We start from the raw sequence: 22,404 nt of genomic DNA on the forward strand, positions 1-22,404 counted from the left end.
TCCTTGGAATATATAAACTCTAAAGTTGAACCCCAACACCAAAAATCCCCAAAAATAATAAGAACAACAATAAAAGAGGGTGGTTATTGCCTTCTTTTAACGGTCAGTTTTTTTTTTTTTGTGAGCTATGTGAATATATCTGGATTTTCACACACAGGGAAAAAGTATTGCAATGTTGTTTGTTTTGAAACACTATAAGCACTAGAATGGTATTTGCTCCTCAGCTTCAAAATATGTTACTCTGTTCATTATGTATTATAAGAGGAAGGTTATATTTATAATTTTTTTTTACAACCATATTTTAATATAGTTGAATTTTTGTGAATTAATAATTATTATTTTTTTAAATTAAATTTATTAATTAATTATTAATTCACAATAAATAATAAACATTGATTGACGAAAATCAACGAGGTTAAGATATGATTGTAAGAGGTTATAAAAAAAATTATAAATATAACCTTCATCGTATTATAATAAGAGCAGCCGTTTCAATTTAATATAATAAATTTATGGCTTTATTAATCTCATGCAACATGAGAGAAGCTCTCTCATATTATAGAGATAATCATGTGTGGGACCCACCTACTTATAAAAAAATATAAAAAGATAAAAAAAAAATAATACAGAAATCGATGTATGTGTAGGAGCGAAAAACACTCTTCTACAACATAAGAGTATATTTTTCCATAAATTTATCGCAGATTTTTCTAAGAATTTAAGCGAAATATTGGTGATTTTGGGTTAGATTTTGGAGAATTTATACCATTGAAAATAATTGATTTTAAAATCTATTTTTTAAGTATTTAGACATTTCAACTTACTGAATTTATTTACAAGTATAGGACCTACATACAGAATTAATTATAGCTGTGTCTCTTTAAACATAAAATCAACTATAGCTATGTAGGAATCTATTCATACCTCTTTTTTAAAGATCCGCTGATAAAGCAACTTGATTAAAATGATTTTAGTTAATCCTCACGTATAACATCAACTTCCAAGCACACATATGATATGCTTCAAATAATGTTATCCAGTGCTTGAGATTTCATGAAAGATATTCTAAAACCCTGCGAAGGCCTTTAAAATTAACTGTGTTGAAAGAAATCAATCCACCACCACCTCAGTGTTGTTGGCTTGGCTGGTTAATTTACTAGAAAAATTGTAAATTACTTGGCAAAAGGAAATTTGAGACCAGCAAATATATATTCATTTTTTTCCGTTAACTACCAAGAGCGACCAATTCATTTTGTATGGGGCACCACAAAAAGACTGCGTTTGCATTCTTTTCTGCAGCATTCTGCTTATTTATATTACAAGTAGATAAAAAAGCTATGTGAAATTCATTTATTTGCTCATGGTTATGCATTACAAGAAGAAGAAACTAAACATTTCCTACAACAGGTCTACATAGACTCATAAAAATGCCACGAACTTTAATGAACTAGAAGTTTAGAACCCCCTCATCCGGAGACTGTATCTGATTCAAAAATCAATAGAAATGCTCCATTGGTATAACTCTTTCTCTGGTACCCTCAAATCAATAGTCACCAATCCAGATTCTTCCTCATAATTGAATTCCACCTCTTCTGAATCAACTATTATCAACTTAGGCCGAGCTGATGAATAAGCACCAAATTTGCCACACCCGCGGACTTTCATGGCAACATTTGTACTTCCATTAGATCCACAATTGAACTCTTTGACAGCCCCTCCTGAATTGAACATGTTGATCAAACCAATTGGAGCAAATTTGACACCATTGGTCAATTCCTTCACAGGAACTATTGTAACAACTTCATATTCTCGAGATTTCAAGGTAATTGGGATAGATGCATCCTTTGGAAGGTAAACCACTTCTCCTGCAAATTGACATCATAAAAAAACCATTATACAAAAGAAAAATTGGGTCAACTTTTATAATCTTTAGAAGTGTAATGTCAAGCCTAAAAACATACCACCAACATGGGAAAATATAATGGTGTCTCCTGTCCATTTATCATCTACAACCCTGGATAAATAGTCAACATCTTTAGCCCTGATGACACCAGTGACTGTGCCTGGATTCTCATCATGGATAAGGTTCTTCTTTCCAACTTTGCACCACCCAGCTCCTTGGCAATTGAATATCCCAACAACTCCAGAAAAACCATTCATGTTCCAAATCTTCAGAAGACTGCAATTGTTGCGAAAAATACATAAAGATGATGAAGAAGCATACTCTATTCTGTAGTAGAAGCAAATATATCAACTGATCAAGTATATTCAGGTAGCTAAATCATTCTAGATTCTTTACCTCTTTCCATCTCTAGCAGGATCAGAAAATAAGCAATCCTTCGTTGGTCTTCCTGGAAGTTTAGCCCTTAATATAGAACCATCAGGAAGTGCAAGTCTCTTCAAAAGATTGAAGTCATGGTGTCCAGGCTTGTCACTACACAATATAACCAACATTCCAAGGTAAGATATCATTTATTTAATTCAGTTATGTCAAAATATGAAGAAAAAAAATCATCACCCCTCATCACCTGACATAAATAGGACATCCTCCTACTGCTCGTGCAGCACCATGATATTCAGCCATTGGATGTAGGCTCTACCATATCATGCATAAAAAATTAGCTCCTGAAGAAGCAAGTACATTTTCTTTTTTCAAGGAAAAAAACAGGGAAGGATAACGTATTTGTCAACTTACATGAAACATATCCCAATCTGGCTGCATAAATTCACCAAGGAAAATGGAGTTGTAAGCAACTGATGCAATGTGAATGGTGTGGGAGGCAGGGTCTCTTGGCCAGAAATCATCCGATGCCCTAATAACAGCTGATTGCTTTGAACTACACAAGTAAATTCATAAACATTATTAATAAATAAATCCAAAGGAATGTTACATAAAAGCATTCACTAGTTTTATAAAAAGTGCCTACCTGTACAATCCATCTGTATTGTGACTCATGCAACAAATGATTCCATTATCAGGGAAGTTCCTACAGATTGATGCCTCTAATGCCTGGTGGTATTTCCTTGCTAGTTTCACCCTCCCACCACGTCCTGCCCCGAGAGTTTCAAGGATATTCTGAACATCAACTTTGACACCATCAATACCAGCAGATGACAGATATGAGTGCAGTTCATCATAAAAGTGAAAAACTTTCTCAGGATTCACTAGGCCAAGCCCATTGATGGTAATGTGTGTTAAAGAGTCGTCTGGTTGAATTGATTGGACTCCAGGAGATGAAACAGGGAAGACCATCTTTGACTCATAGTGCTCCATGCCACTAACATCAGGTTTAACACCACCCCAATATCCTGTTATTGCATGCCACACATATATATACCTGTAAAGACCATGAGTTTGTGTGAACGTGTGAACTGAATATCTTGAAACTTTGAAAAAAACAGAAGAAATAAAATGAAAAATGAAAATAGCATACTTTACAGCATGCTCTTGCTTGATTTCATTGGTAATATGACCAAGTCCAAGATCTGGGTCCTCTACCCGCTGACCTTCCTTGCCATCTTTCTGGAATTTGTGATTCTCTTTTATATTCGTTAAGCGATTTCCAAAGCTGTTGGAGAAGAAAGCAAGAAAATTAATTCTACTTTTTCAATGTTGTAAAATGTACGGAACTACAATCTGGTTATGAATCTTAGAAACGAAGGACCCACTTGGCTTGATAGGCTTGATTATCAGATTTCCATTCAACATCATTGTGGTCCATGCCCACAGATTGCCATCCATCATCAATTATAACAAATCTAGCCGGAATTCCACCTTTCTCAAAGCTACAAAAAATAAAAAAATAGTTTCAAATTAAAGTCTATGTTATGCACAAATCTTATAACTTTGACCATTGTCTATGCAAAGAAGTAACACCTCTGTAATCCTTGCTTCACATCCTCTGAAGTGACTCTAGTATAGAAAGCATCCCATGTACACCATCCAAACCAGTTCAACATATCAGGCATCTGAATACAAATGGGTAAAAAAGAAAGGAAGAATTAGAACTAATTAACTTCTAAGATGGAGTACTCAGATATAAGACAGTACATTAAAATTCCATTTTAGGGAGGAAGAAGATATGTACCTTCTTTCTCTCGCGATGAGAAAATGTCTGCAATTGTTTCTCAACAGTCCTGAACAAAATTGGAAATCAAATCAAATCAATGACTTGAGTTATTAACACATTTACATGAAACAGAAACAGAAACAAAGAAAAGAAAATGGTGAGTGAAAAAGGTAAAGCGGATATGTAATTGGTGGACTATTGAAACTCACTTGACAGCATTTGTTATTACTTCATAAGGTTCCGATCCAGCCCCAACAAAAACCAGATGAGTCCCATCAAATTCATCCACACCAGGACAACCTGCAATCAGATACATATTTCATCACTCTCAACAACAGTAAAAATCGCCATATACTACATTAAAAAACACTAATGATTGTTTTTTCTTCTGAGAAGCACACACCGCTTTCCACACAGATCTCAATCTCGTTTTGATCATTCCCCTGAAGAACTGCTCTGAAATCTCCTTCCAGAAGGGGTAAGAAAACTACATAGTTAGCAGCAGCTTGGTCTTCTCCACTATTGATCCCTCCGTCAATATCAGAGCCATTGTGTGCTTCAACAAGCAAGAACTGCGTCTCAACGGGGACTTCTTTTCCACAAGTGCCCATTCTCTGGGTCATCCACCACATTGTGAAGCGATGAACACACATAAATCGCAACCCCCTAAAATTGAAAAGCCAAAAAATGATACTTTGATCAGAATGGAAACTTCCTTAAATATCAGCACTAGCACACATAATAAACATCAAAATCCTAAAAGGAAAACTGGAAACTTAAAACCGGACAATGTCAATTACATCAAGATAAAGTGATCAAGTACATACACTTGTTCAATATAACAAGCTATAACAAAAATGCAGCATTCACCCACAAAACACAAAGTGAAATGAACATCCAAAACCAGTTAGACCCCATTTTCATTCACACCAAGTTTGTATTTTTTTTTAATTTTTTCTTGAAGAAAAATAGAAATTTGTAGAGAGAAAATGAACTTACTCAAGCTTGCCGATGGGAAAGACTTTGTGGCTACCCTTCTGATAGGATTGAACCCCAAGGAATGCCCCGTAGAGCAAGGCACCCCCAGATGCAGGAATGACGAGGACATTGTCATGGACCTCACTCAGCACCTTGTTCCCCAGCACCATCAAGTTGTCATCTGCAACGGATATCCCTGCCCCCACAGTCATCTTTCTCCTCCTTTTGGTTCTGAAAGGCTAAAACAGTAGCAAAGGGAATCTCAGTATATCCCCACTTAGCACTGCTTTTTGTTCCAAATCCAAATGAGAAGAAGAGGACTTGAAAAACAGAAGCAGTGGGGAAGGGTATTTATAGCAAATGTTAGCAGAGGTCCCAAACCCAAAATCTTAGGAATTTATGGTATTGATGAATGATTTATGAAATGTCCATCCAAAGAATGATTATAGATTGTGTCACTGTCAAACCCCCAACAGAAAATATCATGATATATTTTGCAATCAAACCCTTCCGCTTCAAATTACCATTTGACACGTAATATATTATTATCTTGGGTGGCACCAACCTGACACACAGAGTTTATACATTGGATGCGGTCATGCCTATGTTCACTAGTTGTAGCTACTAGCTAAAGTGTTTAATGTCATTAACCATTTGACATATACTGTATTATTATTTTGGGTGGCACTAGCCTGGCAGTGGCACACACAGTTTGTGCTTTGTATGTGGTCTTGCCTATTTTAACTAGTGGATTGTTAACCATTTGGCATATACTATATCATTATTTTGGGTTGCACCAACTTGACACGAACGGTTTCTATTTGTACTTTGGATGTGGTCTTGCGCTAAAGCATTTTATATTGTTAAAAGGGAGGCTAATGACAGATATAGTAAAGAATTAATTTAATTCGAAAATTTAAGTTATTAAGCGAAAACTTTTTTAATAATTTTATATATTTTTAATATATTTTTTTATAGGAGAGTTCATTGAATTTGAAGGCTACAAAAATTAATTAATTATTAATTAAATAAGAGACGAGAAGAATTAAACTCATGATATCGAGATTATGAGATTATGTAAAAAAAATTAATTTAATTCAAAAATTTAAACTATTAAATAAAGATATTTTTAATAATTTTATATATCTCTAAATATAACGAGCGAATCATAATATGTCAAAAACTTGTAACGAAAAATTTATAATTTATTTAAAATATACACTATATTTTATGGATATTACACTACTTATTGAAGTTTCATTTTACCAAGACATTTCTTAATATTTGATTGGATGACATAAGTTTTCTGTCGTATTATTATTATTATTATTGGTGAGTTCTCTCTTATTATTAATTTGTTAGGATTATAGTTACTTATTTATATATCGATAGAATAATGCTATCTCTTTCATTTTTTTGTAATTGGTAATGCACTCTTATGTCATTTTATTATGAATAAAATAAAAAATCCTTTTTTTTTTTTTTTGAAAGATAAAAAAAAAAAAAAAAATCCTTTTTGACATGTTTGTAAACAAACCAACTTTTTTTGAAACAAGCGAAAAGTACATACAGCGAATTGTGGACCCCACCAACACTTGCCATCAAAAGGTAAGGTCCAAAGAAGGTGTAGATGGAAGGATGAAACGGCGGCGCCTCATCACTATCGGCTGTTAAAAATATCTGCGTATCGTCAATCGTGAAATGGAACTACGTGGCATTTCAAATATGGGGTCCATGTGATGGCAAGAAAATCTTTTATAGTCAGAAAATAATATTCAATAATTGAGTGGCAATGATGGACGATCCAATAAGGCGAAGCACACGTGACCAATTTGACGTGGCGTTGAATGTTTGATTAAGCAAAGAAAAAAACCAAAGGGATGGGTTTATTTTGTCATTACTTTGTTTATAAATTATTTAACAAAAACATTTATTATAATTTTCGAATCACTTTGTCGATACACGTTTTATACATAGTCGATATTAGTTCTGACATCACCGCTCATTATTCTTATTCCAAACTTGATATCCTTGACATAGATATCTTTTTAAGAACATATATATTTTTATTATAATTTTTTGAAATATTTCACCGATACACATTTATACCGCGAAGTAAAATTGGTACCTGCACTTTTCATCCAAAAAGCGACTTTAAGCATTATTCGACTTTCAAAATAATTATCTTATCATAATTATGCATAATCTTTATCAGATCCATGCTTCAGAATCGATAATATTATTTAATTAATTATTTAGCGGTGCGAAATCTTACATTGTCCATATTTTTCTTTTCTTTTATCTTCACATGAGTCCATATGGACTCCACACACATTTTTGTATATATTGTGGTAAACATTAGATAAAATTATCTAAAATAATTTTAGAAACTTTAAACTCATAAAATAAATAACCCACAATAACGTAACTTAAACTTGGTGAATTTGACGGTGAATCTTCCCAATGGGACCAGTTTGTACAGAAGGGCTGTGTTTGTTGCTGGTTCTGCTCCTTCTAAGTATGCAGAGGAGGTTTTGAGGGAGACAATTACTGGCATTTGCGGGAATTTTGTTCAACAATGTGTTGGGATAGTTGCAGACAGGTTCAAGGCCAAGGCTTTGAAAAATTTGGAGAATCAGAATCATTGGATGGTTAATCTTTCTTGTCAGTATCAAGGCTTCAATAGTTTAATCAAGGACTTCACCAAGGAACTTCCCTTGTTCAGGACTGTGACCGAGAATTGTCTCAAGCTCGCGAATTTTGTCAATTACAGGTCTCAGGTTCGGAATAGTTTTCACAAGTACCAACTGCAAGAGTACGGGCACGTTCGGAATAGTTTTTTTGCCTAAAATTAATAAGCACATTATATATATATATAATTATTAAAAGGAATATGTGATATTAAGGATGGTAATGGGGTGGAGCGGTTGAAATAAAATTATATATTTTTTTAAAAAAACTAAATTATAATTTCTGTTTTTTCAAAAACAAGAACTTTAAAAAAAAATTATTCTATCCTTTTTTTCCCTTAAATTTTGTGTTTTTAAAAAGTTATTCTCTAAACATATAAAATTACTCACGAGATTTCTCTTTTTAAAAATAAACTTATCTAAACACACACTTCATCAATAGAAAAGTAGAAATGCTGGTATCAGGCGTGTTTTTAGTCACCCCAATCCTTAATTATAATATAATATAAATAGGTTAAAAGAAATTCTAAATTGTTAATTCGAGTCCCAATTAGTGGTGACAAAGTGAGCGATCCTTCCCACCCAATCATCAATCTGGTAAAAAATAAGACAACCTACTTGGTTCCATTTTTAAAAGTGGGCTGTAAAATCAGTCTGCTCCACCCCATTTGATAGGTTGACCCACCAAATCAAATCCGTTTTCCCGGCTGTAGGCCAAGCAAGCCTATTAGCTTGATTTGCTTTAGGAGAACAAAATAAGAGTGATTTACAACCGTTTTACGGGTCGTTTTTTCTGTTAAAGAAGGCCCAATCTAAATTGGACGAAAGTACTAACTGAAAGGGATCCCGGGTTTACGTTTTGTGGATGTCTTTTTCGTTAACAGGCTATTACTGATGAAAAGAAGGCCCAATCCGAGTCGTACGAAAGTACTAACTGAGAGAGATCCCGCTTTCTTTGTTTGCATCTCAAGCTGCGAAATAGCGCAAATGCAACAAACTCAGCAAGCCACCGCGGCGCCTTTCTCAACTTCCACTCCTCCTCCTCACTCCACTGGTGGCTCCACGGCTGAGGCACCGCCGAAGCAGGTGGCGCTAGCAATGGACAAGCTAGGACAAGCCGAACGAATCATCGCCGATATCAGAATAGGCGCCGACCGCCTCCTCGAAGCTCTCTTCGTTGCCGCCGAACAGCCTCACCAAGGCAAAAAGCCTCTTCAGATGTTCCTCAAAGAAGATGCTTGCATGCGTCAGTATCTTCAAGACCTTCGATCCCTTGGTATGTATGCCATTCCGTTTCTCTACATTTTGATTTGACGTTCGGTTTCGAGATTAGGGTTTTTAGACTCTGAGGTGTCGATTGGTGCTTGATTTTGATTTGCTAGGAAAGGAGCTTGAAGAGTCTGGAGTTCTCAGTGAATCCCTTCGATCGCGAAAAGATTTTTGGGGCTTGCATATGCCGCTGGTTTGTCCAGATGGAGCGGTGGTTGCTTATGCTTGGAAACGACAGCTTGCGGGACAAGCCGGTGCATCTGCCGTCGACAGGACTAGGTTCGTTGAATATCTTAGTTTTTCAAGTTTTTGTTTTTAACTCCTGAATTCGTAGTACACAGTATTAATATATATGACATAAGCTTTAGCTAAGTTATGAATAGAGATAACTTCCTCATACCTAAATGAGTAGAACTAGAATACAATTAGTATTAGTATGGTAGTTTATCTGTAGTGAACAGCTACACGCAAGGTTACGGTTGTTTTGTTGTGTAAGTGGTAAAAATTGCTCAATTTGGTTCAGTTTCATAAGTTTCACCTCCAAATTTAGCTGGACTAGATTTAATTTAAACTATTATCCTTGCCAACACAATTCTGTACAATACTTGGCTGCTCAACCTTCTTCAGCACAATTGGGGGGGGGGGGGGGGGAATGCTTGTCGGCATGCTTTTTAATTGCTTTATTCATGGGTATTGTAATTTTTAATGCTCTTACTGACTTCCCAATGCTTGCTGAATCATGCTACTTTAGCTGCTCACTTAGGTTTTTGGATGATTTCAGGTTAGCTCTCAAAGCCTTCACTGATCAGAAAAGACGGTTTTTCCCCCATCTTGATGATGGACTTGAAACTAATGAATCAGCTTCAAAGAAGCGTTGTGGTTCTGAAGGAATTACAGTGGATCCTAAGGAAGAAATTAGTTTTCTTAGAACGCTTCCAGATGTTCTAAAGTCCTTGGAAAAGGAAGTTCCAAATTTGAAAATTTTAACTTTTGAACGATTGGACTGGTTAAAAAGAGCTTCCACACTTACCTCTTCAACAAATGAGAGTTCTCTGGAACATAACTATCATGCTTCTAATAAGCTAAGGCTAGGATCAGTGGGAACTGTTGCTGCAGAGAAAATTGCGGTAATAGAATTGTCGTTCCCTTCTATCTTCAGAGCTGTTGTATCCTTGCATCCTGCTGGTTCCCTTGATCCTGATGCTGTGGCTTTCTTTTCTCCAGACGAGGTATACCTGGCAATATCATTGTGACGTTTATCATTATTTCTCTTTTTTAATATTCATTATGGGGTGTGAACTATTTGTTTGTTGGGCTGTTGCAATGTTATGGACATTCTAGATGGTGCCTCAACATCAGTTCTATGATATTTCTTGTAAGAGAAATGCTACCAAGTAGTAACTCACTCTGAAATTTTCTTTTCATCACACTATTATTAGGTAAAATCCCATGCTTGCCCCACCAAGAGATAATGGGCCCAGGATATGTAACGGGGCCACCATAGGATTTCACCCAATATAGTGTTGAAAAAAAGTGTTGAAGAGTGTGTTACTAGGATTTCACCTAATATATATATATGTATACACGTGTGTGTATGTATTCTTGATTTTGCTTTCCCCCCCTGTTTTTGAGGTTATCTTATCCCGTAGTTGCTTTTCACTTATACTCTCTCTAATGAACTTCTTTTTTAGTAATAAAAAAGATTTGAATTTGTTATTTCGTTGTAAGATTTGCATGAATTTTTCATCCATATAATCAGCAGTTTTATAGTTTCTCAAGTGTCTTTGCCTCAGTTTATTTAACTGTGTTACTATAACAGAGTGGAAGCTATGTGCATGCAAGGGGATTGTCTGTTCATCATGTGTATAAACATATTACGGTAATGGACTTTGTTGCTAATCGTATTTCATGTGATTCTTTTAGTAACTCTTTGAAGTCTTTCTGATTATAGCTCTTTTGTCTTCCACTGCAGGAATATGCAACGACTGCTCTGCAGTATTTTCTTGGGAACCAAGCTGAATCTTCTCTTTATTCTCTTTTGGTACTGAAATTATCTTGCTTTTGCAAATCATGATACTTATTTTGGTTAGAAGCTATTCATTCTACATGTACTTGAAGCTTTCTTAGCTTTCTGCCTTTTCTTTTCCAGCACTGGGTTTGCAGCTACCAGACTCTGTTTTCAAGACCATGCAGGTTTGATTTGCAGTTCCCCAGTCATTATATTTCCATATTATGTAGTAGAGTTACAAATCTCATTTTGTTGGTTGTGCAGCAAATGTTCACAGCTACTTGCAATGGATAAACAATCTGGTTTCTTTTTACCTCCAGTTCACCGTCCTTACTTGCAGTTGTCCTTTTCAAAAATTTTATCAACCATATCGTCGAAGGACCAGAATTCAGAATTTACTCAGGCTTATCATGTTGGCTGCCTCTCTGAGGAAGTTTGATTGCATCTACCATTCAGGTAAGCCATATACCCAATTAGATGTCGAACTACAGGGAGCAAGAGTCTCCATTGTATTGTTGTATGTATATTCCCTTTTCATCATGTATAGATATGAGGAAGGTAGGGGTTAATAGGTCATTTTTTTAACTTGGAGTTAACTCATTAATCATGAATAAGTCCTGACCATTGATATTTATTAAATCTAAGCCATTGATTAATATTTTTATTGAAAAAACCATATTATCTTATTATTTCAATTTCTTAGATTAAGAGAGAAAGAGAGAGAGAGTTTCATGAAAATGTTGGTAAGCTTATCTTCTCTGTTGGATGTGTGCGGAATTGTTATTTGATTCCAAGGTATGTTAAACGAGACCAGAACATTTTTTCAAGTTTCGTTTGAGGGTTTTGGAAATTTCATTGCTTTGTGATGTTGGAAGCCAACGAGGCTGTAAGGAGGTTCACGTGAAGTTCTTGATGAAGAACACAAATTTTGTCTCCTGAAGAACTCTAGTCAAACAATTTTAACTGGAAACCACATCTGATGGCAATGCAGCTATGGCCATTAAATCATGCGAGACAGATACAGTCAATGACCGAACAAATAATTTGGAGACTGCAAGCTTGACCACTGAAGCTGCTGATTTTTCGTATGCAGATGACATTGAGTGAGCAAACATGGATGCTTAGACATTTGTTTCTAAATCAAGTGTAGCCCGCGTAACCAGAGATTTTGCAATTGCAGTAAGAAATGTACTTCTCCAAATGGGTTTGTGCTTGGTGGGACCTAGAGGAGCATACCATGAAATCAAAGAACAACGCAAAATGTTCTTCTCCAAATGGGTTTGTGCTTGCTGGGACCTAGAGGAGCATACCTTGAAATCAAAGAGCAGCCTTCCACACATCCATAGAGAAGTCGAGCTTACCAATGCTCTGTTCGTGAAACATGTTTCTATTGTAACTGTTGTTGAAGTTTAAGAACTAATTGGGACGAAGTTCTAGTTGAAGCTGTCTGTTCGCAAAAAGACAGTTTAGAGTGGGTTTATGCACTTCTCCCATTTTTTTTTTTTATTTTTTTTTTTTTTTATACCTTAGTTTGATCTTCAGGAAATTGATCAGTACATGGCTTGTTGTGCAAGCATCATGAGCGTGACTGCATCTATTGATTCTATTCTCTCAAGATGATTTGGGTCATGTAAATTGAAAGATTGCTTTTTTGGATGCCAGGAAGTTCTCCTCACCCTGACATTGTTCATTGCCATAAGACACAAATAGCAATCTTTATGATTAAAGAATCATGCTTCCTACATAACTACCTTCTCTGTATGTACTAGTTTCTCCATCCTAATATAATAGAAAATGATACAAGGGTGCCAACTAGGAATCTGAGATTGAACCTCATGTACATTTATTACGGGTAGTTGATACTATTGTTGCGCTGATGCTGAATGTTGTTGTCGTGGTCCTGAGTGCTCCGATGGAGGTTGATGTGCATATGCTCTAAAAGCTACACTTTTTTCACTGTATTTGACTACAAAACAATTCGCATGTGTTTATTACCCGTTTCATCGCAAGAGTTGAATCAGTTGTAATTGGCGAAATGTTTTCAGCTTTCAAGTGAAAACAAGAGGCCACGGACTTTTTCTGTAACTTGTTAGTGTTGCTGCTCATCCATCAAAAGCCGGTATTTGTCAGTAGTGCAACTTGCGCAATTCATATAATTCAAATTATGATTGTGAAGAGTTGTCGATCAGAAATGTGCTTTGGTGTGTATCGTCTTGCATGTCTGAGACTATTAGGTGTGTCTATGGAATGGGTGTTTGGGCAACATCGAATACTATTCTGAATAATGTTTATTGTTTTCGTAAAAACTTGGCTAGCTAAACTGGCATTCGAAGTTTGAGTGCTTTGATTAATGGATCAATTATATGGATCAATTTATAGCAAAAGCTGAGTACAATAATTGCATTTTTAGATGCTAATGGCAAATAAAGTTAACAAGACAAAAGGATTTGCCAGCTATTTAACTCAAAACTGAAAAAAGTTACAATTCCATTTGTTTTGCTACGCTTTTTAGCCTTTCGAGTTTGCAACAAAAATGCATGAACGTAAAGCACCTTCCAATTAAATAAGAAAAGGAAAAAAAAAATACAAAGAAAGAAAGAGAGAAAGACGGAAAGAATAGCATTGCAATTGCTGAATTCAAATACAAATTCGAAAATATTCAACAAAAATTGAGCCCCCGAAAGCTTCACTTTCTTGGCGATTATCCTGAAATCACAAAGAGAACCGCACTTCATCAACAAAATAGATGACGTGGACCCAGCTTCTAGAAGCCTATTCAAAACCAACACGCAACTCTGCACCTAGCACCTATACCGAGTGCAACATAAATGAAACTTAAATGACTTTTATAGCCTTATATCTGTTCCTTTTTCTCTCTACCTTTGACCACTATATAGACCCCCTAAACGCTCTCTTCGCACTGCACAAAAACAAGATCACACCAAAAACACACGCAACGTTTTCAGTCCCCATTTTACCCGTCACCGCAAAAAGACTACACAGCAACAACTCTCGATGCCGGGAACCCTAAATCTCACTCTCATCACCGGTGCTGGCAGAACACTTCGGCTCTCCTCCGAAGTCTCCTCCCTCTCCAGTAGGTTCGTCCGGCCTCCGATTATGGATTCCGCCAAACAATGCAGGCCAGCGATCCGGGCTTTCAGTGCGACGGTGTCGGCGATAGTTTCCCGGCGGCCGGCAAGTCTCTACGAGGTGCTCCGGATCAAGCAGAACGCGTCTTCCGTGGAAATCAAGTCGGCATACCGGAGCCTTGCGAAGATGTACCATCCTGATTCAGCGGTACGGCCGTCGGAATCCGACGAAAGGGACTTCATCGAGATCCACGACGCGTACGAGACGCTGTCGGATCCGTCGGCCAGAGCGCTCTACGATCTGTCGTTGATGGCCGCGCACGGTGGTAGGCGCTTGTTCTCGTCTTCGGTGGCTCCGAATGGCTCTTCCGGATTCTACCAGACCCGGAGATGGGAAACGGACCAATGCTGGTAGATAGCTTAAAAAAAAAAAGGAAGAAAAATTAACTTCGTTTGGGATGTTAACAAAATAGTAGGTTGCTCAGGAAAAATAAAAAATAAAAAAAGAAAATTGGTCACCTTGAAAAATGATGAAAATAAAATCTGTAAATTCTATCCCTTATTTACATAAACGTGTTTTTTTGGGATATTTTGTCCCTTTCATTGGCGAAAATTTTCACCATAGATTATTTCAGCTACAATTGCACAACTACGAAGCCACTGGCGTTTTTTCTTTTTTTACTTACTTACTTAAGGGTCCAGAATTATAAGGAGCGATTACAATTTTTTTTATAAAAAAAAATCAAAATTAATATAAAAAAAATTGTACAAAAATTGAATATAAACGGCTACATATAATTCAAGGAAAAAACTATTCTTATACTCCATGTGATAATTTTTTCTCCTAAATATTCTTTAATAACTGTGCTATTTTTTTCTTTTCTTTTTTTAAATGGTGGAACCCACAAATTTGTCTCTATAATATGATATAAGTTATCTCCTTTAACATGATATTAATAAAATCCATAATTCAAACCCTAAAATTTATTATATATGAATGTTAATTTAACAGAAGACTTGTTTAGTGACCAAAGTGATAAGTAAAACCTTGTTAGTTTAGGTCACTCGAGATCATGATTTTGGATCATTCATTTTGTTCTTAAGTTAACCTATTTAGTTATTGAAATAATTTATAAATAATTTTTTTAGAGAAAACTAAAGGAAAATGATTTTTTTTTAAATAATTAAACATAAATATGTCGTGTGGTGTTGGACAATTTATTCATTTATATTAAAATGGACTAAAATTGTTTACCCAAAAAAAAATGGACTAACATTATAATTTTATTTCAATGAGAGAGTAGTATGGCTTATCCAGTAATCAATGAAATGACTTCAATTTTTTTTTTTAAAGACCAATCATTTGAATTGAACGGACCAGTGAAAGGATTGTTCTCAAAATTGAAATCGCGAAAACTTTATTAGATAAATTTATAACGAAAAAATTATTTGTGCAGCTGCTGCACATACAGTAAGTTAAGATACGAAATCAGATCTTTGGATACGGTTTCGTATTCTAACTTTTTTTTTATAAAAAAAAAATAGATCAATAGCTCACTTTTTTGTGTTAGCTGCATAGTAGCTCTCCCCAGCTTTACTAAAAAAGTGTCCCCATTTATAATTAAACTATGATGAAATTATGGTTGAACTTGATAATGTTTGAATTGGAGAATATCAAAGACATAAGTCTCTAGAGAATTGAGGACCGAAACATGTCAATACTTTTGTAATAAAATACTACAGGCCACATAAACAGGTCTGCCCTTAGGCCCAACCCAGAATAGACTAAGGTAAGTGCATTGAACATGGTTCAGCTTGAGCAAAAATATTTCTAAAACAAAGGAACTATAGAACCAACCTATGGAACTATAAGCGAGAGAAAACCAATTATTTTTTGGTGTGAAAAAAGAAGGGTCTTTGAAGCCTCTTGAAAACAACATGCTCTATGCACTTCTTGCCTACGACATTATTTGAAGAAAAGATCACTTCATAAATATGTACATTGAAATAAAGAAAAAAAATCCATCTAAGAAAAAAAAAATTATATCATCAAAACAAATCCTGCACAGAAAATATTCAAACATTATTTAATATTATTCATGTCCTTCTTTGAAGTTGAAAGATCTTCATTATTCATTCTAGACATCAAGAACTTCATTGAAGACTTTAGAAATCAGATTCTGCACTGTGCAAGAAGGCATGGAAATCATCCCTAATGTCAATTTAATAAGATATTGAATATAGATAATCTTCAGCTTCGGCAATGGATACTGAGATGCAACTTGGAGCCTCACAAGTACAAATTTTGCATGAATATCTTCTACAAGACTCTCATTACATGTCTCATTCAAGTCAGATATGTCGTACTTGTCAGTTATATGCAGTAGGGCCACTCTATGAGACAAAAATTCTTCAACTTTGATGGACTCATAAAGATAATTTAGAAATGTCACACAAGCTTCAATTAACATGTATGAGATATTTATAATAGAGAGATCATTCTCCTTAAGATTATGAAAGAATGTGTTGTGAAATACAGGAGATCGGGCAACAAGAATGATGGGTTCTTTTTTAGCAAAAAGAGATAAGCTTAAGTTAAACTTAAAATAAAATGATACTGCAACAAGTCTGCCTTCATTTCGATAACAAATCTCCTTTTAACAGAGAATACAATTAGAGTTCCACTACCTAAAATCCCACGAAATAAGGATCCTACTAACAGAACGTGAAAAATAACCGCTTAATTTAAATTACAAAGAAAACAAACTAAAGGCAATAACCGCTTAACTTAATTACAAAGGAAACAAACTAAAGGCTGAATTCAGTTTTTAATAGCTGTGCCCATCACGTAGTCGGATAAGTACGTAGGTGGTTTACGCGTACGTGCCTGACGTGGGTATGCTGCTATAGGACCTCTATCATTCCCATGTCCTTCAAAAGGAACTTGGTCCCCAAGGTCCTCGAGCTCTGCGTCAGGAAGAGCTGGTAAGTCTGAGTGTGTTGGTTCTCCATGAAACGGCTTGAGCAATGAAACGTGGAACACCGGGTGTATGCGTGAGGTAGAGGGTAAGGACAATTTATATGCAACTGGCCCAATTTTGTCTAGCACTTGAAAAGGGCCATAATAGCGTCGGGATAATTTATAAGACTTTCTCTTTGCTAAGGACTGTTGCCTATAAGCATGTAATTTGACCAACACCCAATCTCCAATAATGTAAGTACGGTCTGTTCGACGAGTATCAGCATGAGCCTTCATTCGCTGCTGAGCGCGTTTCAGGTTGTCTTTGAGTAAGGCTAAAAGAGCATCCCTGTCCCGCAAAGCACGGTCTACATGTATATCAGTAGAGCCACCAGAAATATAATCAGGTATTGAGGGTGGTGGTCGGCCATACAGTGCTTCAAAGGGAGTCATTTTAGTTGAGGAGTGGAAAGTGGTGTTGTACCAATACTCAGCCCAGTGTATTTACTTAGACCAGGATGAGGGCTGGTCCATTGTGAAGCTTCTAAGATATTGCTCGAGGCAACGGTTGACCACTTCGCTCTGCCCATCTGTTTGGGGGTGATAAGCAGAACTCGTTTGGAGCTTGGAGCCTTGTTGTTTGAAGATTTCTTGCCAAAAAGAACTGAGAAATATTGAGCCTCGGTCTGTGGTGATACTCTTTGGTATGCCATGTAATTTGCCAACATGAAGAACATAGGCTGTGGCGGCTATGTGTGCTGTGAAATGGGAAGGCATTGGGATGAAATGAGCATATTTCGAAAGCCGATCAACAACGACCATGATGGAGGATTTTCCATGGGAAGGGGGAAGGCCAGTGATGAAATCCATGGTAATATCATCCCAAACACGCTCTGGTATGGGAAGTGGTTGGAGAAGACCCTGTGGTGTTGTAGTGGCATACTTGGTTTGTTGGCAAACAAGGCAATTGCGGACCCAACTCTTGATGTTTGTCTTCATTTTTGGCCAATAAAAACCTTGACTTAAACGGCGCAGAGTTCTGTAGAAGCCAGAATGTCCACCAATAGGGCTAGTATGGTGCTCGTGGAACATATCTTTGCAAAGTGGGGAACCATAAGGAAGCTAAATCCTATCCTTAAAAAAAAGGAGACCATTAGTGATATGGTAATGAGGATATGCAGAAGGATTGTTGCTTACTGCTGTCATGAGGGCACTGGTGGCAGTGTCATGTGCGATCTCTGTTTGGATGCGGTTGGACAGAGTCGGAATGGGGACAGAGAATGCATGAAATGCTGGATCCGGGCAGCGAGATAAGGCGTCGGCTGCCCCATTGGTCTTGCCAGGCTTGTAGACAATGCGGTACTGGAAACCCATTAATTTGTAAAGCCATCGTTCCTGTTCTGGGGTATGGATGGACTGGGAGAGGAGATGTTGCAGACTATAATGATCGGTGTGGATGATGAACTCGCGTCCCAACAAATAATGGCGCCACTTGTGCACTGCTTCAGTAATCGCACAAAGCTCACGGACATAGGTAGATGCAGCACGGATCCGAGGCGAAAATAACTTGCTATAATAAGCAAATGGGTGTCCATGTTGACTCAAAACGGCGCCCAAAGCAGTACCAGATGCATCTGTGTCGATACAAAAAGGTTCTGTGAAATCTGGCATCTGGAGAACAGGTGCATTGGAGAGTGCATCTTTGAGTGTGGCGAGAGCTTGGTCATGTGCATCTGTCCAATGAAAAGCATTGCAGCACAACAAGGAGGTTAGCGGAGCAGCCAAGGAAGCATACCTCTTAATGAAACGACGGTAATATCCGGCTAAGCCGAGAAAAGCCCGTAGTTGTGTGGTAGTCCTCGGTGTTGGCCACTCTAAAATTACGGTAATCTTATCCTGGTCAACTGAAATACCCTTGGTAGAGACAATGTGCCCCAAATAATTTATAGAGTCTTGACCAAATGAGCATTTTGCAAGCTTGACATGGAGGCAGTTTCTGTCCAACACGGAAAAGACTTGTGCGAGATGTTCTAGGTGTGCTTCCCAAGTCGGGCTATACACAAGAATGTCATCGAAGAAGACAAGAACAAATCGACGTAAAAATTCTGCAAAGACGGAGTTCATTGTTGCCTGGAATGTGGAAGGAGCATTGCAAAGACCGAAGGGCATAACACGGAACTCATAGTGACCTTCGTGTGTCCGAAAAGCAGTGGCTGTGATGGAGTCAGGATGCATGCGAATTTGGTGGAATCCAGAACGAAGGTCCAGCTTGGAGAAAAAGCGAGAGCCATGAAGTTCATCAAAGAGTTCATCGATAGTTGGAATTGGAAATCTGTCTTTGATGGTAATGGCATTAAGGGCTCTGAAATCGACGCAAAAACGCCAAGTGCCGTCCTTTTTGCGGACAAGGAGGACGGGAGAACTAAAGGGACTTACACTTGGTTGGATGAGACCATCATTCAGCATAGTACGCACTTGGCGTTCTATTTCTTGCTTCTGAAAATATGGGTACCGGTAAGGCTTAACATTCACAGGACTGGATCCTGGTACAAGCAAGATGCGATGATCTTGGGGTCTGTGTGGTGGCAAATTGCTAAGAGGTTGGAAGAGGTGTGGAAAAGGTAGAAGGAGTTGTTGAATATCAGGATGGATAGGTGGTATTGGAGGGGTGGAAGTGGTTGGGATTATATCAAGTTGGAATAAGGAGGCAATAGAAGAGGTGGCCAATTGGCGACGGATTGTTGGTGAACAAACTTGAGTGGATGTGGGGGTTGTGGAGCCAAGAAGGGTGATTGGTTCTGAGTTGAGGGCGAACGAAAGTGTGAGATGACGGTAGTCAAAAGTGACTGGGCAGAGTTGGCTGAGCCATTGAACTCCAAGAACGACGTCAGCACCATGGAGGGGAAGGACATATAAATCAATATGAAAGAGATGACTTGCAAGATAGAGCGGCACCGAGAGGCAAACGCCAGAACAGGGTAAGGTTTCACCATTGCCAACTGTGACATTGAACGTGTGAGTAGTGTCCATAGGGAGATGAAGATGGTGAGCCAGGCGTTGTTGAATGAAATTGTGTGTGGAGCCTTCGTCAACCAATACTTGAATGGTAGTGCCAGTAATGTTTCCTTCCAGGCGAAGTGTACGAGGGGAATTTTGACCAGAAAAAGCATGAAGAGAGATATCAAGGACCTCAGAGTCGGTGGGGGTTGTGATCTCGGTTTCAAGGAAAGAGGTGTCATGGTTGTCAGGGTTGTCATTGTTATCATCACCGAGAAGAAGAAGAGTGGATAGGTTTTTGCATTTGTGGCCACGAGAAAATTTCTCGTCACAGTTGAAACACAAGTTTTGTTCACGTCGGGCTTTCATCTCATCAACGGTCAATTTACGGACGCCTGGAGGGGGTGGTCTTGGTGTGGGGGTGTTGGTGGATGCAGTGTGGGGTTGGTGAGGTGATGGAGAATTTTGGGGACGATAGGAATGGTCAAAGAGTTTTTCTTCCTGCAATTTGGCTAGGCCTTGGGCTTCAATGATAGTTTGGGGTTGAAGGGCTTGGACTTCACGACGGATAGGAGGTTTGAGACCAGAGATGAAATTGCGAAGAAGGAATTCTTGCGGTAAGTGATTGGTACGGTTGGCAAGGGATTCATATTTGGATATGTAGGCTGAAACAGTACCAGATTGTTGAAGTTTGGCAAGGGAGCCCATGTGGTCTGTATAAGGGGAATCACCAAAACGTATATCTAAGGCTTGAATAAAATGTTCCCAACTTTGAAAAGGACAATTAGTATTCATCCATTGGAACCAGGCGAGTGCGGGACCATCCATATGAAAGGATGCAATCTGGAGTCTCTGGGATTGGGGGGTTTGATGAAAGTCAAAAAATTGAGAGGCTTTAAATATCCAGCCCGAGGGATTGTCACCGTCAAAGCGAGGAAAATCAAGGCGAAAGGGTCTGGGTTGAACAACTGGGGGAAAGTTTGGAGGAGGTGGAGGGGGTGGTGGTGGTGGTGGAGAGTTGGTTGTGGTATGGGAGAGTTGGTCAAGGCGTCCCATGAGGGAGGTGTGGATATCATTAAGACGTTGAACAGTGTGGTTTGATTGTTCAGTGAGTTCAGTAATTTGATGAGAGGATCTGGTAGAAATGTCACGTAGTTGGGTGATTTGTGTGAGGGCTTGGTTAGAATTTTCAAATAGTTTGTGAATTTGAGTAGCTTGAGTTTCTTGTGTCTCTTCAAGTTTCCTAAAACGTGTACCTTCAGCCATTGTCACGGGGTGAGGAAAAATGGAAAAAAAAAACAAGGAGAGGGGAGTGTGCTCAATGAAAGCACCAAATGATGGGTTCCTTTTTAGCAAAAAGGGATAAGCTTAAGTTAAACTTAAAATAAAACGATACTGCAACAAGTCTGCCTTCATTTCGATAACAAATCTCCTTTTAACAGAGAATACAATTAGAGTTCCACTACCTAAAATCCCACGAAATAAGGATCCTACTAACATAACGTGAAAAATAACCGCTTAATTTAAATTACAAAGAAAACAAACTAAAGGCAATAACCGCTTAACTTAATTACAAAGGAAACAAACTAAAGGCTGAATTCAGTTTTTAATAGCTGTGCCCATCACGTAGTCGGATAAGTACATAGGTGGTTTACGCGTACGTGCCTGACGTGGGTATGCTGCTATAGGACCTCTATCAAAGAACTGCCCTGTGAGCTCCTATGCTTCTGGACACTCAAGAGCTGTGAGTTCCTTCTTGACTACATAAATTCATTAGGCAAGATAGTGCAAGGTTCTTCACCCTGTATTCAAATGAAAGAAAGTGGAAAATAAGGTAAATGTACTAGTAGCACTCAGATAGATGTATCTGCTTCATGATCAATGGATTATCATTCAAGACTGAACTGAACTGAACAAAAGGATTAATTAAATGGTCGTGATTGTTACATATATCATCAAGTAGTAGACAACTACCCTCATGTGGAAGAGGGGCAACTAAACGTACAGATATATGTATATATACCTTTGGGCATGCAGTTTTCAAATACAGAAACTCAACTTCAATAATGTAAGATCACAGTAATGGAGCATCGATTATCCAAACAAAGCTATCGAGATTTTAAATAGTTTGTCATTTATTTCTGCATCATTGTGAACAAAAAAATGTAATTAGGCAAACGAGCAACCATTGAATTATTAAAATTTCAAAACATTGAACTTTCTCAACAGCAGATTATCAAGCAATTCTGATGATGCAGTAAAGAACAGATTAAAGATGGTAGCTATCTTTTGTTCCTAGTTATTAAAAACCTTGAACTAATTAGAACTTAGAACTATATTC

At 37.5% G+C, this 22,404-nt stretch overlaps 4 protein-coding genes across 10 annotated transcripts; 2 read left to right on the plus strand and 2 right to left on the minus strand.

Moving 5' to 3' along the window:
- Positions 1–1,324: 1,324 nt before the first annotated feature.
- On the minus strand, positions 1,325–5,363 carry LOC133284554 (probable galactinol--sucrose galactosyltransferase 1). The gene is made up of 13 exons (XM_061481594.1): positions 5,070–5,363; positions 4,474–4,736; positions 4,280–4,370; positions 4,089–4,137; positions 3,878–3,969; positions 3,670–3,786; positions 3,435–3,569; positions 2,928–3,338; positions 2,696–2,837; positions 2,529–2,596; positions 2,300–2,434; positions 1,962–2,179; positions 1,325–1,865 (listed from the first exon to the last, which is right to left on the minus strand). The coding sequence occupies exons 1-13, from the start codon at positions 5,258–5,260 to the stop codon at positions 1,489–1,491; spliced, it is 2,289 nt and encodes a 762-aa protein (XP_061337578.1). The 5' UTR covers positions 5,261–5,363; the 3' UTR covers positions 1,325–1,488.
- Positions 5,364–8,718: 3,355 nt separating this feature from the next.
- Positions 8,719–13,201, plus strand: LOC133284578 (mediator of RNA polymerase II transcription subunit 27). Of its 7 annotated transcripts, none has more exons than XM_061481628.1 (8): positions 8,719–9,014; positions 9,121–9,286; positions 9,789–10,236; positions 10,827–10,886; positions 10,980–11,048; positions 11,157–11,200; positions 11,280–11,471; positions 12,546–13,201. In XM_061481628.1, exons 1-7 carry the CDS (start codon positions 8,726–8,728, stop codon positions 11,452–11,454), a joined length of 1,251 nt encoding a protein of 416 aa, XP_061337612.1. In that variant the 5' UTR covers positions 8,719–8,725; the 3' UTR covers positions 11,455–11,471; positions 12,546–13,201. The 7 variants fall into 7 exon arrangements, with proteins under 7 accessions (XP_061337612.1, XP_061337608.1, XP_061337609.1 ...); XM_061481624.1 differs by having other exon boundaries at positions 12,558–13,201; XM_061481625.1 differs by having other exon boundaries at positions 12,678–13,201.
- Positions 13,202–13,893: 692 nt separating this feature from the next.
- LOC133284609 (chaperone protein dnaJ 11, chloroplastic-like) lies at positions 13,894–14,615 on the plus strand. Its single transcript, XM_061481669.1, has one exon. It carries the CDS (start codon positions 14,031–14,033, stop codon positions 14,520–14,522), a length of 492 nt encoding a protein of 163 aa, XP_061337653.1. The 5' UTR covers positions 13,894–14,030; the 3' UTR covers positions 14,523–14,615.
- Positions 14,616–16,245: 1,630 nt separating this feature from the next.
- On the minus strand, positions 16,246–16,578 carry LOC133284563 (BTB/POZ domain-containing protein At1g55760-like). Its single transcript, XM_061481608.1, has one exon. It carries the CDS (start codon positions 16,576–16,578, stop codon positions 16,246–16,248), a length of 333 nt encoding a protein of 110 aa, XP_061337592.1.
- Positions 16,579–22,404: the final 5,826 nt, after the last annotated feature.

Source organism: Gastrolobium bilobum, unplaced genomic scaffold (assembly GCF_033153095.1).
Source record: "Gastrolobium bilobum isolate Gb01-03AN ecotype WA unplaced genomic scaffold, APGP_CSIRO_Gbil_v1 utg21709, whole genome shotgun sequence".
Taxonomy (NCBI): Eukaryota; Viridiplantae; Streptophyta; class Magnoliopsida; order Fabales; family Fabaceae; genus Gastrolobium; species Gastrolobium bilobum.